Consider the following 19,617-nt stretch of genomic DNA (forward strand, 5'->3'; position numbering starts at 1 on the left):
TAACTCTTTGAAACATGCGGATAACAACTCCGCAAAAATTGTTGGATTACGTGTTCCATTTTCTTCATGTTGTAGTACTCTAACAATACTCCTTTGCAATGCGTTTGCGGACCACCATCAGCCGATCATTGCTCGTTTTTTAACGACAGTGATCACGACACGATGACGATCGAACAGAGTTGCCAAAAGTAAAATATTGCATGCAAATAACTACCCTGCAAAAATTTTTGGATTACGTATTCCATTTTCTTCATGTTGGAGTACTCTAACAATACTCCTTTGCAATGCGTTTGCGGACCACCATCAGCCGATCATTGCTCGTTTTTTAACGACAGTGATCGCGACACGATGACGATCGAACAGAGTTGCCAAAAGTAAAATATTGCATGCAAATAACTAATAATAAAATTTTACTTTGGCAACTCTGATAAAATGCAACAGCGCACTGGTTTTATGTATACATAATAAAGTATGTATAGAGAAATATTAGTTTCTTTATTCACGTATGCGTATGCGTATTATATTAGTTTCTTTATTCACGCAAATGCTAAATAACATAAGAATATTCGTAGTATAAAATATAAAAGTTGTATTGCCCCTCTTAATTTACTTTCATTTTAAATTAAATTCACTTCGATAATTCTTTCCGACACAATTCCTCTTTAGTACTTTGGCATATGATCCGTACTTTGGAAAGTACTCTCACGTATGTACTCTATGGAATACTCACAAACAAAGCGAGAGTGGGATCACCTACTCCTCTCCTAGGACATCGCAATGTTAATTGGAGCACATTTTTTGTATGAATACAGATTAAATTTGGAGCAGTCCTATACTCCCAAAGGAGCATTCCTTACATTATTTATAGAGTACTCGCGTTTTTTGAAGGGTAATAATAAAATTTTACTTTGGCAACTCTGATAAAATGCAACAGCGCACTGGTTTTATGTATACATAATAAAGTATGTATAGAGAAATATTAGTTTCTTTATTCACGCAAATGCTAAATAACATAAGAATATTCGTAGTATAAAATATAAAAGCTGTATTGCCCCTCTTCATTTACTTTCATTTTTTTAAATTAAATTCACGTCGATAATTCTTTCCGACACAATTCCTCTTTAGTACTTTGGCATATGATCCGTACTTTGGAAAGTACTCTCACGTATGTACTCTATGGAATACTCACAAACAAAGCGAGAGTGGGATCACCTGCTCCTCTCCTAGGACATCGCAATGTTAATTGGAGCACATTTTTTGTATGAATACAGATTAGATTTGGAGCAGTCCTATACTCCCAAAGGAGTATTCCTTACATTATTTATAGAGTACTCGCGTTTTTTGAAGGGAAATTGCTTACACTCTGATAACAAATCTATAAGTTTTCAAAAAACTATCGAAAGATATCGATAATTTAATTGAATTTAGTTTAATTAATTAAATGGATCTATTTTATTTTATTTTGTTTTGTTTAAATTCTTTTTCTAATTTTATTTATTTATTTTTTAATTTTATTTTATATCATTGGCGTTTTTTGTTCAATTTAATTTAATGCAATTTTTGTAATTAGTTTCTTTTTTTCTCTGTGCAATTGTTATTTCATATAAATCAACTCAAATAAGTAATGTTCAACTAACAAAGCCCTTAAAAGAAACAATTTTCAACATAAACCTTTATTTTTGTTTTTATCAGCCTATTGATAAATCATTCAAGGTTCGAATCGAGCTCAAGGCCAGAACAATATTTTTTTTTCTAATGATAATTATTGTTATTTTTTAATTTTTCTAAATTTGAAAAATTTTATTTTGTTTTTGGAATAGTAAGTAGAAAATTTTTCAGACAACCTGCCATAGCTGCGCAGATAGATCCCTTTCGAAGGGTGCTAAGCCTTCATCGTCAGTACGCTTTAGGCATGCTGCGCTAACCATTTAGCTATACAGCGGTGGTTTGTTTGACTGGCAAATTTGCTACTTCTACCTAAAGCGTACTGATGATGAAGGCTTAGCACCCTTCGAAATGGATCTATCTGCGCAGCTATGGCAGGTTGTCTGAAAAATTGTCTACTTACTATTCCAAAAACAAAATACAATTTTTCAAATTTAGAAAAATTAAAAAATAACAATAATTATCATTAGAAAAAAATTATTGTTCTGGCCTTGAGCTCGATTCGAACCTTGAATAAATCACACCTTTGCTCATGTTTACCATAATATTTCGGCCCCCTTATTTGCAACATAACAGCAGTGTATACATCTCTTGCAATTGCATGCACAAAAATTGTGTATATGCTCAGAAACTTTAATATTTATGCAGGTGAAAGGTTTGCCCAGAGTTGCTGTATGATTTCGCTCATAATATATATATATATATATATATATATGTATATATATATTGTAATCTCTACGTACGTACGTGACCTTGCTCCCACATTACGCTACATTGTAGTGACTACATTTACGCTCTTATTCTTTATTTCTCCATAAAGCATATCAATACCACACACTACTCGCTCACTTACATATTCTATAGTACTTGATACAGTACATATACCAATATGGCACATTACGCCTGCATTAACATTCTACATACATTAACATTCTAAATACTACTCTTACAATTACACTTATACCATACGCTTACGTTCAGCATTCCCCAGGATATTTCTCATGTAAATTTTGAGATAGGGTGTTTTGAAAAATAATTCTCAAATAGCGTGTTTTTAAAACATCTTCTCCAATAGGACGTTTTCGAGACAGCAGCTGAGATAGTGTGATATTCCACTCAGCAACCGATATACTGACTAATTTCTATTAGGTACCGGCAAAACAACAACAATTGTGGAGGCAATTTTACAATTATACATAAAAAGTCCCAAAAATCACATTCTAGTTACAACCGGCTCGAATTCGGCATGCGATACAGTAGCGTTGAAAATATGCCAACATTTTGAGACCAATTCTCGTCTAATAGAATTATCCCTACAGCGTAGCGGTAAGGTGGCATATGACATATTACGCATTTTTTCAAAATCATGGATAGAAAAGCATGGTCTTAAAAATATCAATCCTTTAATTCAAAAAAATGCTAATTTTACTAATGGAAAATTTAAATCACCTGCAATAAGTGTTTTACTTAAATATAATATTCTTGTGGCAACTCTCTGCACGGTGGGTCGTTTACGCACCGGTATCGTGGGTAATTTTCCTTTTACGCACGTCTTTATTGATGAAGCGGCCGCTATAACGGAAACAGAGGCTTTAGTTGCCATCACGAGCGTTAATACGAACGATTGTCGTGTCATAATGTCTGGAGATACAAAGCAATTGGGTCCGGTTGTAATGTCAAGAGTAGCAGGAGAACTTGGACTAAAGCACTCACTAATGAAACGTTTGCTTGAACGTGACTGTTATGTGGTGAAAGGAGATGGTTCATATGATCGTACTTTACAGATGCGTCTATATCAAAACTATCGCTCACACCCGGAAATTTTACGATTATTTAATCATTTGTACTACAAAAACGAACTGATACCAAAAGTTCAAACAGGTATGAAGTTAGGTTAAGCTGCATTTAGGTGGATTGAATTCTAAGGTGGTGTGGTCATGTAGGGTGGATTAGGCGGGTAGAAATTTTCGGCACTCTGTTATTTACTAAATTTTGTCGTCCATTGTGAATACCCTAAGTTTTAATCGTATGCCGGTGGCTGCACGATAATAACAACAAGACCTGGGCCTTCAAGAGACGAATTAGTTTCCAAAATAAATAGTGATTTCTCCGGTCGTTCTGCATTTTTCACTTCGCGTAATCTGAGAATATCACCGACCACGCCCACTGTCACTATGTTTCCGAAGTGGCAAATATTGGACGTTCACGCCGATGGCTTTACGACTGTACCGAGCATTAAGGGCCCATTACTGATACTTAGCATAGGCTTGACTTGACTTGGCGTAAACTTGGCAACTTAGCCACGATTATACTCCACTTAGCGCATACAATCTGGCATCATAATCAGCATTGAAATTTATTTTTAAATAAATGTCAATTTGTATGACAAAATGTCAAAATGAAATGGAAACAAACAAATGGAATCTCAAAATGTAAACGTCACTTAGAACTTACATAGAAAATCAAAATTCAACAGACTTCTAAGTCAAGTTAAGTGTTGCCAAGTTGTGAGTAATCAGTAACATGCAATGTTCATTTAATAGAACTGTAAGTGACAGTTCTCAAGTCAAGTCTATGCAACTTGTTCCAATAGGCCGGTAGCTCATGTGCTACGCATCGCTACTTTAGTCGCCTACTTAAAAAAACAGACACTGGAAAAAACAGACACATGGAAAAACACTACACTCAAAACTGCACAGGATATCTTCTTATGAGACAAAAGAGCTCAATATAAAGGGGCTTAATAAAATGCTGAACATACAGTTTTTGGTGAATTGTCCCAACAAATAACTGCTTTATCTATCTCCGTCTTCCAGAGGGGTAGGATAAGTCCTAAGCCTAATCCACACTGAGTCTGTAAATACCGTCGCTAGGTCGCGCCCTGTGAACCCCGTTATAAACATAAACAATCTAACCCTGACAGAAAAGTAAAGCAGACCCAGGGAGACACGAATCAATCTGGCCCAACTTCGTTCTGGATACGGTAACAGGTTAAACTCTTACCTTTCAGCTATCAGCTCCTAATGAAAGGAGCTAAGCAAAGTTAACCCAACTACAACATGATGGGCTAGCGACTCCCAGCAGACGTTGGTATTTTAATCCTATTGGCGTGTTTGGCATGACATGTTTTTGACTGCCACCCTTTATTTTCAAATTTCTGAAACTTCACCTGTTTAAGACTTTCCATGGTGTCTTAAAGAGAACGCAAAATTCTACCTAAATGAAACTGACACACCATCTCGGAACTAAAGTTACCTTTTAACTTACATTTTTATGAAACTTGCCAATTTTTCTCCCTTTTCATTTCTCTATCACTTAGCAAGTCTTATGACGTTCGATAACCTCTCCATTATTACCAATAAAAAATTTCCAATCATTTTTGAAGCTGTTCATGGGAATTTAAGTTATTCAAGTAATTCAAAAAGTAGCTATAATCAATCAGAAGTCAATAAAGTAATGTGGATTATTTATCAGCTGAAAGAACATACCGATCTACGAAATATTGGTATTATTTCACCCTATAGATTGCAATGCCATAGAATTAAAGAACAATTAAATAAACGCGGGTTAAAGGGCATCGAAGTGGGCACAGCAGAGAGATACCAAGGACGTGAAAAGCCTATAATTATAGCTTCGTTTGTGAAATCATTTTGTGATTTGGGGTTTGTTACCGATCCACAGGTTTGTATTTAGTGTCATGTTTTATTTATATATTGGTTTTTTTTTTTTTGTTTGTTTTTCTTTACAGCGCCTGAATGTCATACTCTCCCGAGCGCAATCACTACTTATACTCGTTGGAAATCCGAGAACATTACAAGAAAACAACGATTACAAATTTATCATAGATGAATGCAAAGAGATGTGCACTTTTCATACATTTTGATTGAACTATATATAGTACGTATAACAAGTAAAGGTGCCTAAGTTCGGGTGTAACCGAACATTATATACTCAGCGTGAGCTTCAATTGCACATTTAATTTCAGATAAATTACTTTTCTACATAACACGTGGAACCGCCCGTTTAAAAAAAATGTCTCTCCATTTCCTCTTACAATAAAACTTGATAAGTGAAATATCATTGATTCAAAACTATTTTTTGCTAAGTTATAGCTTTTTATTCTAGTCTACGACCATTTTAAATTTGTTTTATATCTAAGTTCCCGTGGTCTTTAGCTGTTCCAGCCCATATTGACTAGAAATATTTTCTCTTATAGGGAAAATTTGTGTACCTAATTTTATTACGATCCGTTAATTTTTCTTCGAGTTATGACTCCCGAAACATAGAAAATTGCTTAGTCATACAAGGGGCGGTGCCCGGCCATTTTTTAAATTTGAAGTTTTTCCTATTTATTGTTATAAATCCACTTGGGAAATGAAATACCATTGATATAAAGCTCTTTTTGCAAAGATATAGCTTATTTTATTCGTCCACAACCTTTTAAAAATCTTTTATATAAAAGTGGGCGTGGTCCTTAACCGATTTCGGAAATTTTTCTTCAAAGGATTCCTTATAGTAAAGGCAACCTCTCTGCCAAATTTTGTTACGTAGGCTGACATCGAAATAACCACCCACAGCTGTTGTTTAGAAAAAGGCAAAACTGAAAAATAAAGAATTGTAAGCGCAAATAAGTAAAGATAATAGTAAAAAAGTGTTGCCTTTTGCTATATATTATATATTTGTTTACATTATGTACTTTCACAGAATAAATTACAATATAGCTATGTAAAATCTTATGCATGTATGTACATATATACACATCGTCTCGTTTATTCGTTAACCTCGTATCTACGAGTGACACATTTTCGGTAAAGCCATGGCGGAACCATACAAGGTGGCAGCATGGTGACATACCTACAAACATATATAAAAATTCCATGTACTTTGTTTTTGTAAATTCGATGGACGAATGTCAAAATCGTACTGCGCCGGAAGTTGTTGTATCAAATCAAATAAAAAAGTTTATATTCAGCTGTCGCATGCTGCCACTTTGTATCGTTCCGCCATGGGTAAAGCGAAGAAAACCAACTTTTAAATTTCACCACAGACATTGGTGAGTTTTTCGGTGATGACAGCGTTATCACTTTGGCCAGAATCGCGAATAAAAGAACTGGTAACGATTTTCGGTTACATAATGTTCTGGGTACTATTTTACCGGTAACGCTCAGAATCGGCCCGTTAATTTGATACATCAACTTCCGGCGCAGTACGATTTTGACATTTGTCCATCAAATTTACAAAAACGAAGTACATGGAATTTTTATTTATGTTTGTAGGTATGTCACCATGCTGGCACCGTGTATGGTTCCGCCATGGCTTTACCGAAAATGTGTCACTCGTAGATACGATGTTAACGAATAAACGGGACGATGTGTATATACATATGTGCACACATGCATACGTTTTTACATAGCTATATTGTAATATATACTGTGAAAGTACATGGAAACAAATATGTATAGCAAGAGGCAACACTTTTTTACTATTATGTTTACTTATTTGCGTTCACAATTCTTTATTTTTCAGTATTGCCTTTTCGTATTACTTTCGTGGGCAGAATACCAAAAGGGTACAAAAGTTGCCACATGAAGAAAGTTGCCGTGGTGAAGAAAGTTGTTACCACATTAGAATCAGGCTGTAAGTAAATAAAGCCACAACAACAATACAGCAAGCTGCCAAACTTGTATCTACGTAAACAAATTAATCATCATGTACACACATACATACAAGCAGCAGAGACATACTCACAAACGCATGTCATCATCAGCTACTACTTCGCTCACATATACACACGCATATGGTTACACACTACAAATACACGCGCGTATGGCTGGTGACCAGGTAGAGGATTCTAGAAGAAGAAACGTCTAGACAATTGCGCAGAGAGTATAAAAGCAGCAGAAGCTGGGTAGTCCGTATTCAGTTTGATTTAAGCACGCTATTGGTTGCGAAGTTTAAGTGTTATTGTGAAGTACTTTCAAAGTAGGCTAATAAAGACCATTTTGCATTATTGAATATTGGAGTTATTTATTCAACAATTTAGCGATACGAAAGTTAGTAGAAGGTAGAAAATAAGAGGAATTTCACTAAATTCGTTACAATATATAAAAAGTGGGCGTGGTTATCATCCGATTTCGCTCATTTTCAATACCAATCTATTCTGAGTCCAGATAAGCTCGTGTACCAAATTTGGTGATATATCAATATCAGATATCTCAATATTTACTCAAATTATCGTGTTAACAGATGGACGGACATGGCTCAATCAAATTTTTTTTCGATACTGATGATTTTCATATCTATATCTATCTCGATTCCTTTATACCAGTACAACCAACCGTTATCCAATCAAAGTTAATATAATCTGTGTGCAAAGCACGCTGAGTATAAAAATGTATGCTATATAGGGATATAGTAATGTTATGTTCAGTATGTTCACTGTCTTTCTCTCTCCGCGCAGTGTAGCTCAACTTATTGTATGATATACATATACAACCTCTTATAAATAATTTAAGGATTCTTGGTTATTATTCACCTTCTGTTACGGTGGAATCGCCGAATTGCTATAATGGTGGTTGTACTTCATAATTAAACTACTCACGTACTTCACCTACAGCCTTTTAAAATCAAACTGATAGAATATTCCTTAGCCTGCGCTGCTTTTATACTCTCATCTCGCGTTCCAATAGACTGTGATCCACATCCCGATAGAAATTTAACATGCAAATGCAGCAACATTGTGATGCATATGTATCAACTTGTTGTTGCATTTGCTTGTTAAATTTTTGTAGGGATCGGGATCACTTTCTATAGGAACGCGGGGTCAGTTACCTCACTAGCCTATTTCTCACAGGTTCTAGACTCTACGCAAACATCCTCTTCGAATAGTTGCTTATTTATTTTTCGGGTCTGCATCTCAAATCGGATTTGGTTATATACATGTATATGTGTGAGTAATGTCATCTGCGCTCTTTGTAATTGTGTATATGTGCCGCCGTCGCTCTTAGCTGCTGTTAAAATTTATATGTTAGTTTTCAATTTCTTCTTCGCTCTTAGCTTCGTAAACATATTGTAACGAATTTGCTGCAAATTCCTCTTATTTGCCCTTTTACTAGGTTCGTATCGCTAAACTGTTGAATAAATAACTCCAATATTGAATAATGGAAAAATGGCCTTTATTAAAATACTTCACAATAACACTCAAACTGTGCAACGAATAGCTTAATAACCAAACTGATAGCTCAAATGAAACACCACTATTCAAAATAATACTGCTATTGCTCGCTAGATATCGTCTTAGTCGTAACTGCTTGACAACTCAAATCAAACTCAAACTCCTCGCCTTTACTGTCGCGCCTTTTATACTTTTTGATTTCTAATTGCATACTTCTAGGCTTTTCCATTCCAGAACTTACTAGTTAGTTTCGGCTACAAAATCGCCAGCCACAACTACGTGCACAAATTATTGCCCTCTCTTGTGACAACTCAGATAAGATATATGCATGTGTTTGTGCATTGCCGCTCCGCTGCTCGTATACGTACGTGTGTAGACGCAATTATTTATTCGTTTATGTAGATACATAATGATTGAATTATTGATGTGAATGTTTGTAGTTTACAGTCTCTCGAGTACACATAGGCGTATAAGTAAATGCATCTGTGTGTGACATCTCTTTCGGCTGCCTTATATATGTGTATACATGATTTGATTATTGACGTAAATACTGCTTGGCATGGCCTTAGCATCGCCTTACTGATGGTATAGCTTAGTGATGCTAATATCCGTGACACTGCCCTCCACCTAAGTCTGATCGTCCCGATCAGACAAATCTCCCGATCTAACTGCCGCTAGCATTTCCAAATGTACCACTCTTCTAACCCGTGGTTTCCCAGTGGTTTGTATGCGGTAGATGGTATCACTGATCTTCTTCACAACTTTGTACGGGCCTTCCGAACTGCACCGAAATTTAGCTGGAACACCTTTCCGCCGGTGAGGGTTGTTTAACAATACCAAATCTCCCGCCAAGAAACCTTCCGAATTAAAGTTCTTGTCATGCCAGTGTTTCATCTTACTACTCATTACCCTGGGCCGTTCCTTCACACTCTGTTGTTTGGTCAATGAACCACTTCGTAGAGCTTGCGCTGGACGGATTTGCTTTGCATAATCGGTATCGTTCCCACATTTTACAACAGTAGTGCGCTCCGGCTTGAAACTACCCTCGCAGTCTTTCTCGGAAATTCGTTGCTTCGTTTTCCTGCGTCTTTTAGGTTTTGTCAATGCCAGAGTTTCTCTCGCAGGTACTTTTGATTTTGATTTATTTGGCCCATTCGATCTATCAACCTTTACCTTTGAATTTCGTGGCCTTCGTCGAGTATTCTCCACCAGTACCCGATTACTGCTGAACCCTTTTTCCAAACTAAAGTTAAGTGGCACATCTTGGTTCTCATAACGCATCACCATTCTCTGCATATCGATCTTGATGTCATGGTCAACCAAGAAATCCACTCCCAATATAACTTCATCAACAATCTCCGCCACAACAAATTTGTGTAGAACCATGACCTTCCCAATCAATACTTCACATATCACTTCTCCCTGAACTTGGTTATACTCGCCAGTGACCGTACGCAACTTTGCTCCAGGTAACGGTTTTACTCTCCTGTTGACCAAGTCAGATCGGATCAAGGAATGAGATGCGCCCGTATCTACAGTCAGTACACGTTCTTTACCATCCACATTCCCTCTGACGGTAAGACTGCTTGATTTCCTTCCAATTTGCGACACAGATATGACAGGACATTCAATAGCCGGGGCAAGTTTTCGTTCTTTACATTCGACACGCTCTTGCTCATTTCCGCCAGCTTTGCGTTTACGGCCACCCACATTATTGGAACTATTAGGACCAAGATCGCAATGACGTGCACTTGAAGCATTTAATAACTCCGGCATTTTTCTGTTGTGATCCCTTCAGTGCTTCCAAAATTGTGTCTACCCAATCTGGTCTTTCCACTTCCACACGATGAGCTTTGTATGCTGGTTTCTTCAATAGTGAGGCCGTTTCCTGAGTCAATGCATGTGATACCGTTTCAGCAAATGTCAGATTTGGGTTTGCGTATGTAGCTCGCTTCGTTTCCACGTCTCGTATGCCATTTATAAAACTCTGGATTTTTACCCTCTCGGTGTATTCCACGGGTGCGTCCGCATTTGCGAGATGAGCCAACCTTTCAACATCCGAGGCAAACTCCTGCAAAATCTCATTCGCTTTTTGGTAGCGGTTTTGCAACTCAATTTGGAATATCTGTTTTATATGCTCGCTTCCATAACGTCGTTCTACAGCAGCCATCAATGCTTCATAATTGTTCCGCTCTCCTTCGGGAATCGTCTGTAAGATTTCCGCTGCAGGCCCTTTCAATGCCGCGAACAGTGCAGCAACTTTATCTTCCGCATTCCAGTTGTTCACTGCTGCGGTCTTCTCAAACTGTAACTTGAAGACCTGGAAAGGAACAGAACCGTCAAATGATGGTGTTTTTACCTTTGGATTGCTTGCTGAAACAGCTGGGCGGTTTAGTTGTAACTGCTCCATACGACCTTTTAACGCTTCTATTTCGGCATCAATTTTGTCCTCGAGTTGTAAAATTTTTGCATCCTGCTCTTCCAGTTTCACCAAGAGCTGCGATGATACCTGTTCCGAAATTTGTGCCGACATTTCAGATATACGTGCCTCTTGCGCTTCCAGTTGAGAGGCCAAATATGTCTTCTGTTCTTCCAATTGTGATGTTATACGGGTTTCCTGCGATTCCAGTTGGGATACCATATATGGATGTCTTCTGTTCTTCAATCTTCGATGTTATGCGTGTCTCTTGGGATTCCATCTGTGATGACATTGTCGATGTTTGAGCAGATATTGCAGCCAAAATCATGTTCAAGTCTGTGCTCGTAAATGTCTGCGATGTTTCGTTTTTCTCTTCAATTTTTGTTACTTCCTCGCCATCAAGATGAAAGTCATACTCTTCCACATCAATTCCTTCCGTTTCCATTGCCTCTCGTAGCCGTGCCTGAAGTTCAAGTTTAACGCCGCTTGTATTCAATCCTCGGCTGTCCAACTCCTTTAGTTGCTGGATCTTCAATTCACTGAACTTTGCCATGTCCTTGTTGTCCTCTGGAATTTATTCAAGAATCCCACTTCTGACACCAATTGTAACGAATTTGCTGCAAATTCCTCTTATTTGCCCTTTTGCTAGGTTCGTACCGCTAAACTGTTGAATAAATAACTCCAATTTTGAATAATGGAAAAATGGGCTTTATTAAAATACTTCACAATAACACTCAAACTGTGCAACAAATAGCTTAATAACCAAATGATAGCTCAAATGAAACTCCACTATTCAAAATAATACTGCTATTGCTCGCTAGATATCGTCTTAGTCGTAACTGCTTGACAACTCAAATCAAACTCAAACTCCTCGCCTTTACTGTCGCGCCTTTTATACTTTTTGATTTCTAATTGCATACTTCTAGGCTTTTCCATTCCAGAACTTACTAGTTAGTTTCGGCTACAAAATCGCCAGCCACAACTACGTGCACAAATTATTGCCCTCTCTTGTGACAACTCAGATAAGATATATGCATGTGTTTGTGCATTGCCGCTCCGCTGCTCGTATACGTACATATGTCTAGACGCAATTATTTATTCGTTTATGTAGATACATAATGATTGAATTATTGATGTGAATGTTTGTAGTTTACAGTCTCTCGAGTACACATAGGCGTATAAGTAAATGCATCTGTGTGTGACATCTCTTTCGGCTGCCTTATATATGTATATACATGATTTGATTATTGACGTAAATACTGCTTGGCATGGCCTTAGTGATGGTATAGCTTAGTGATGCTAATATCCGTGACAATATGTTATTGCTGACTTTGCTGTTATTATTGTATAGCACAAATCACACACAAGTAGGTGGTTTGTGATTGTAATACATTATTAGTGATGTATCGAAGTTGCTAATATTCGCCACACTCTTTTACAACCAGCGCCCATACATGTACATATATCTTTCTTTAATATTTTGTAATGCCCAACAAAATACCAAATTCAATAGAGTACCATAATAGAATTAAGATAAACCTCAAGATTTTATACAAACCGATAAAAATTTAACCGAAATCGGAAAAATTTCATTAAAATCGGTATTCATATTTTTTTTTTTAATTCGTAGGACAATTTTGTTTTTACGGTTATTTTTCATTCTGGTTTTTCCTTGGGCTGTACTAGCGATAAAGTCACTTCCCTAAGGTTTTCGACAGTGTTGCCGATATTGATAATCCTCGGCCGGATACAGATACGATACGTTTCGGAAGCAAACAGCATTAAGGGGGATTTGATCTGAATACGTCGATCCTTCTAGGTGATGCCTTCAGAAGAAAAATTATAAAAACTCATAACGGGTTTTGATTCTGAGCCACTTGTTGCTAAAAAAAATTAAATTTTTTTCTGTTAGAAACTTATGCAAAGGAAGGAAATACAGCAAACTGCGCCAACTATCGCGGAATCAGCTTTCTTAATATCGCATATAAGGTCCTGTCAAGTGTATTGTGCGAATGGTTGAAGCTCACCGTGAATCGGCTGGTTGGACCTTATCAGTGCGGCTTCAGACCTGGTAAATCTACCATCGACCAGATTTTCACAATGCGCAAAATCTTGGAAAAAACTCGCAGAAAAAAGAATTGACACATATCACGACTTCGTCTCTTTTAAAGCCGCCTTTGGCAGCACGACAGCCTATATCCCGCTATGTCTGAATTTGGTTCACCGCAGAACTTATACGGCTGTGCAAAATGACGTTGAGCAACACCATCAGCTCAGTCAGTTCTGCTTACTCCAAACTGAAAAAAGAATCGGTAAAAATGGGGGATTTGATGTTGAATGAGGACAAAACGAAATACCTGCTGTCATCGAACAAAGAGTCGCGCATATGCGCCTTGGCAACCACGCTACTGTTGGCAGCCATAGTTTCGAAATAGTAAAAGATTTCGTTTGTTTGGGAACCAGCATTAACACTAACAACAACATCAGCTCTCAAATCCAGCGAAGAATCAGTCTTGCCCATAAATGCTACTTTGGACTAGGTAGACCATTGAAAAGTAAAGACCTCTCGGCAAACGAAAATCACGCTCTACAAGTCACTTATCGTACCCGTCCTGCTATATGGTGCAGAAGCATGGGCCATGACAACAACAGATGAAGCGGCTCAGGGACTGTTCGACAGAAAAGTTTTTCGAAAGATTTAAGGACCTCTACGCTGGCTAGGCCATGTTATGCGAATGAAAGATGACGATCCGGCTAAGAAATTGTTTCTATCGGAACGCGCCTATGGAACCAGAGAATGAGGACGCCCCCACTTCGCTGGAAGAATCAGGTTGAAAACGATTTAAACTCCCTTGGTGTGATCATTTGGTGCCAGTTGGCAAAGCGAATATGCGACTGGCGCGCTTTGTTAGACGGCCATAACGGTTAAAGTAAGTAAAGAATGCGTGATTCGTTTTGCTTCAGTGCTCTTTGATCAACGCCTAAACCACTACCATTGATCATAACACTTTTACTAACACAGTTTCAAGTTTAAAGAGCCCTGATCTAATGTGACGAATGTTAGAAAGTCGTCACATTACTAAGACGATAGGAAGTAAAAGCGGCGGCCACCGTGGTGTGATGGTAGCGTGCTCCGCCTACCACACCGTATGCCCTGGGTTCACACCCCGGGCAAAGCAACATCAACATTTTAGAAATAAGGTTTTTCAATTAGAAAACAACTTTTCTAAGCGGGGTCGCCCCTCGGCAGTGTTTGGCAAGCGCTCCGGATGTATTTCTGCCATGAAAAGCTCTCAGTGAAAACTCATCTGCCTTGCAACATGTAGGTCCCGTCCGGCCAAGAGGAGCACGACGCAAATTGGAAGAGAAGCTCGGCCTTAGATCTCTTCGGAGGTTATCGCGCCTTACATTTCTTTTTTTTTTTTTTTTTAGGAAGTAAAAGCTGCGCCACAAAAAAACAATGTCAGCAATAAGAGCTGCACATAAGCAGTTTTTTATATAGATGCGTTTAACTCAATCTTATGCATGATGAGTAGATTACACGTATATTTACGAAGAACGGCTGAATTTAACGGCTTCTAACTTTTTTCGCAGATAAAACTGTAATTTTACAAAGGAATGGGGCACAAAATATGTTTTTATATTCTTCTAGTATAGAGTATAGTGAGAACGTTTATAACAGTGCTTTGCGAAAGTTGTTATGTGAATGAGCAAGGCAAAATAAACTTCAATTGCCAAGGCGATGTTACTGTCATGCATAAGATTACGTTAAACACAAGATACACACATACATATATAAAGCCACAGTGAATATGAGACATAAAAGAAGATAAATAAATAAGCAACTATTCGGGAAGGCTGTTCCGAAGCAACTGAGTGCTATATAAGCAGCGCAATCTAAGCAATGAGTGACCAATTTGTACGCGAATACTTGGAATTGTGTAGTTAGCATTGCTGTGGTGAATAAAAAACATCTAGAATGTTGGAGTTTATATATTGAATAGCTCAGTGATTCGAACCGATTATAGAAGGCAAGGAATAATCGAGAATAATTAAAATTCGTTACATTAATAACTTGATTTTGACAGAGGTCATTATCGCACCTAATTCTTCGAAAGGCCGTTCTTCATAAGTATGCTGGAGTAGGTTTGGAATTGTTGATCGCCCACTAAGGCCTCGATACATGAAGTGTTAATCATATTGGAGATAATGTTATTTGTATTTAGTTGGGTTTTTGAATAGTTTGGTTTTGGGTGTCCGTATCTAAATAAATCGCTGAAAAAATGCATGAAATAGTAATAAGGAAGACAATTTGGCATTTCTATTTTCTATCTTTTTCCCATGAAGCGGCCGTGTCAAAATAAACATATACGAGAATATAAGGGACTACACGCAATTGTGCTCAAAAAGAATTTGAAAATCGATTCCAAAAAACCGATACATAACTATATTGTTACTGTTATCTGTGGTATTAACCGACTGTGTTCTTACAGGGCCGCTGCTCAAGGAAAACTTAGACACACATATATTTCTTGACGAAGCCAGGGCTCCCTTGTTCACTTTATCTCAAAAATCTTTAGAGAATGTAAAAGAAAGCGCATTAACCCTCTTAGGAGGTGGATACTACTTAACAAACGAACTTTTTCTTGAGGGTGCTTTTATATCGCCTTTTCACTGTTCCGTTGATGTCGGTACTAAGCTTAAAATTAAATTTTTTTATAAACTATGTATCTATTTTCGTGTTATAACTTTAAGTTTTGAATCTGAAGTATTATATTTTTTTCACATTTATTGTTCTTTTGCCTTAATGTTTCTGACTGATGTATTGAAGTATGATTAAAAATATATATTTTTTTAAATATACGAAATTCTCGTGTTTTCTTTCTTGAAATAAAGGTAGGTTTCAACGTTTAACCCTTTCACGTTTATAACTAAGTCCTAACCTGTACAAACGTTCTGAACACTAAAATAGTTTCCTCTATACATAAATGAAATACTTTAAAAGCTTAAAAAGTTTGAAAACCTTAAATAGATCTCTTAAGGACGCTACAAGAACTTGGATGATCATGTCACTCAAACTTGATATATAAAGTAATTTAGGATATGGTGTTTAACTAATAATTTTGCCTGATATTTATTAAATTGTCATGAACTTTTGTTTTGTTTATTAAAATTAACACTTGCAAAAAAAATCGGTTCAAGGTAGTATGATTCTAAAACTGTGATTGGAGGATTAAAGCAATGCGAATTTCATGGCTTAAATATAAACAATTCTCACTATTTATTTTATGATAACTTTTTCAATATTGATATATACATTCAGTATCTTATGTTAGCTGGCCGGTCAATAAAGACCTCACATAGACTGAAATGCGCAGGACACGACAGAACGTGTTCAACCATTTCTTCCTCCAGCTCGCAGGATTCCTTCATGTGCTGTTACTGAAGATAAGCATGTGGAGCTAGAAGGCTGTGTCCAGATAGCATGCCGATCGTGAGCCTTAAGTCTTCTCTCTTCAGAGATATGAGCCACTTTGTAAGTCTATTATCGTATGCTTTGCACATGATCTTAGAAATTTTCAGCCCCGCGCTTTTGCCCACGCCTTTTCGTTACCTTCTATCTATTTATGACCAAAACCCAGTATAGGTGTATGGTCCAGGCTGAGCGAAGTTTATCCAATGCTTCTTTGCATTCCAGAACACTTCGTGATGAAGTACCGAGTGAGAGTATTCCCTTAATCGCCGCCTGACTTTCAATACATATATTGACGCAACTGCAGCTTACGCACGCTTACTCCAGAATTTCTACTGCTTTCACGGCTATAATTTTCGCCTAAAATACGCTGCAGAAATGTGGCAACCTATGGGATCTACTTATTTCTGTATCGACACAGTAAGTAGCCGACCCAACCCCTTCCTTTAACTTTGAGCCATCGTTATACACGTGAATAGTGTGTTCTGTCATTTATGCACCCTGGCGCCGATCCTGCGACTCAATTGGGGCCCCAGAACTCTTTCGAAGATCAGGTACGGGACCATATATTCCGGTTGTCCGATTTTATATGGCGCTGTACTGCTATACTGAGGCCTTAAGCCTTGTTGGAGTGACTAACGAGATATTTTTGGCAATTAGACCTGCAGGCGGGATGTGCAGAATGACATGCAATGCCGCTGTCGGGATAGTTTTTAGGGCTCCCGTTATGCTAATCATTGATAATCTGCAAACCCCCTCCAGTTTCGACTCAACAGTTGAATTCACGATGTTTTCACAATTTCATCAAAATATATGGGGGGATTGCCGGAGCCGGATTCGTGTATTGCAAATGACACTAAATATATTAACATTCCTCTTAATTTTAAGGGGCTGATTTTTACACCAACGGAGACAATAGTAACAATGTTTATAATATTTAGAATACCATTGTTATAGCGAAATTTTTAACATATTGTAACGAATTTACTGAAATTCCGCTTATTTCAAATCTACTAAGGTTCGAATCACTAAACTGTTGAATAAATAATTCCAATATGTAATAATGCAAAATGGCCTTTATTAAAGTACTTCACAATAACGCTCAAACTGTGCAACGAATAGCTTGCTTAATAACCAAAGTGATTGATAGCTCAAATGAAACTGTACTATTCAAAATAATACTGCTCTTGCTCGCTAGATAGCGTCTTAGTCGAAATCTCAAATCAAACTGAATTCCAGCGCCTCTACAAATGCCGCCTTTTATACTATCGGATTTCAACGTTCGCATCTTCTAGGCGCTTCCAGAATCTACTAGTCCAGCAGTTCTCAAACTTCTCAGCTGTAACTGCAATTGCATGATTTTATAGTTTTTCTCATTGCATACTTTCAGGAGTACCTCAGATATATGCATGTGTTTGTGCATTGACTCCCGCTGCTCGTATACGTACATGGAACATATGTGTAGACTAGGGGTGGGACTATCCGAATAAAAATTATCCGAATAATAAACTCGTTTATTCGCCAGGTATTCGTAATCCGAATAATATTTATTCGAATTTTTTATTCGTTTATTTGGATAGTACTATCCGGATACTTCGAATAGTAAAATAAAAGACATTGCGTTTATGTTACGCTCATCGCTTGTGCAGAAGAGCATGCACATATATTTATACGTACATATATTAATGTGTGTATAGATGCATATATTAAATATTTTTGTTTGTTTGGGGTTGCTTTGTTAATATTCATTTATTTAGTTACATATATTTACGTAACCAAAGTTGTGCTTGAGGCTTAAGCTAGAAATAGTTATCGGGGTCGTTTACAACTGCACTGATCATAGAACTTTGTTTATTAGTAAACAGGTGTGGAAATGGTAATAATGTAGGGATTTTTGTTTCCCATATACATACATACATATATACATATGTATGTATGTAAGTTGTATGGAACATTTTTGTTTTGATATATTTTGGTTTGTATAACATCTAATTGGTCACCATTAAAAAAATAAGTTTACATGTCATTGTCAACATTTTTTGCGAAGTCTGATGGATCAAAAGTTATTTAAATTAGTAAACAGGTGTGGAAATGGTAATAATGTAGGGATTTTTGTTTCCCATATACATACATACATATATACATATGTATGTATGTAAGTTGTATGGAACATTTTTGTTTTGATATCTTTTGGTTTGTATAACATCTAATTGGTCACCATTAAAAAAATAAGTTTACATGTCATTGTCAAAATTGTTTGCGAAGTCTGATGGATCAAAAGTTATTTAAGGTCAATGTTAACTTAATGAAAACTTTGGAAAAATATTTCCTAAAATAAAGTTTGAAGCAATCCATTTTAAACGTAACAAAATTCTAGTGGAATTAGTGACTAGTTTCAAAAACGGCTGTCTGTCTGTTTTTGCCGCTTCTTAAAATTTTGATTGTCTTTGACCGCGTTAAACGCTGTAATATAAATACCCAAATGTGCATATAAGCATATTCTAACATATGTACATGTTGTTCAAAAATATTTAATATATGCATCTATACACACATAAATATATGTTCGTATAAATATATGTGCATGCTCATCTGCACAAGCGATGAGCGTAACATAAACGCAGTGTCTTTTATTTTACTATTCGGAGTATCCGGATAGTGCGCACTATCCGGGTAGTACTATCCGAATAAACGAATAAAAAATCCGAATAAATATTATTCGGATTATTTGAAACGAATAAATTTATTCGTTTATTCGAATAACGTTTATTTGGATATAATTCGAAAATAATCCCACCACTAGTGTAGACGCAATTATTGTTTCGTGGATGTAGATACATAATTATTGATCTATGGATGTGAATTCACGTCACTGCTTAGCATCGG

General features: G+C 36.9%; 1 protein-coding gene across 1 annotated transcript in view; it reads left to right on the top strand.

The window, feature by feature from the left end:
* LOC137246120 (uncharacterized) overlaps window positions 1-19,617 on the top strand; it is a 197,791-nt gene that overhangs the window by 58,089 nt on the left and 120,085 nt on the right. Inside the window, exons 8-10 of the mRNA XM_067777213.1 lie at window positions 2,815-3,546; window positions 4,985-5,346; window positions 5,414-5,526. Of these exons, the coding sequence (XP_067633314.1) occupies window positions 2,815-3,546; window positions 4,985-5,346; window positions 5,414-5,526 (1,207 nt within the window). The remainder of the gene's footprint in view (window positions 1-2,814; window positions 3,547-4,984; window positions 5,347-5,413; window positions 5,527-19,617) is intronic.

Source organism: Eurosta solidaginis, chromosome 3 (genome assembly GCF_040869045.1).
Source record: "Eurosta solidaginis isolate ZX-2024a chromosome 3, ASM4086904v1, whole genome shotgun sequence".
NCBI classification, from domain to species: domain Eukaryota; kingdom Metazoa; phylum Arthropoda; class Insecta; order Diptera; family Tephritidae; genus Eurosta; species Eurosta solidaginis.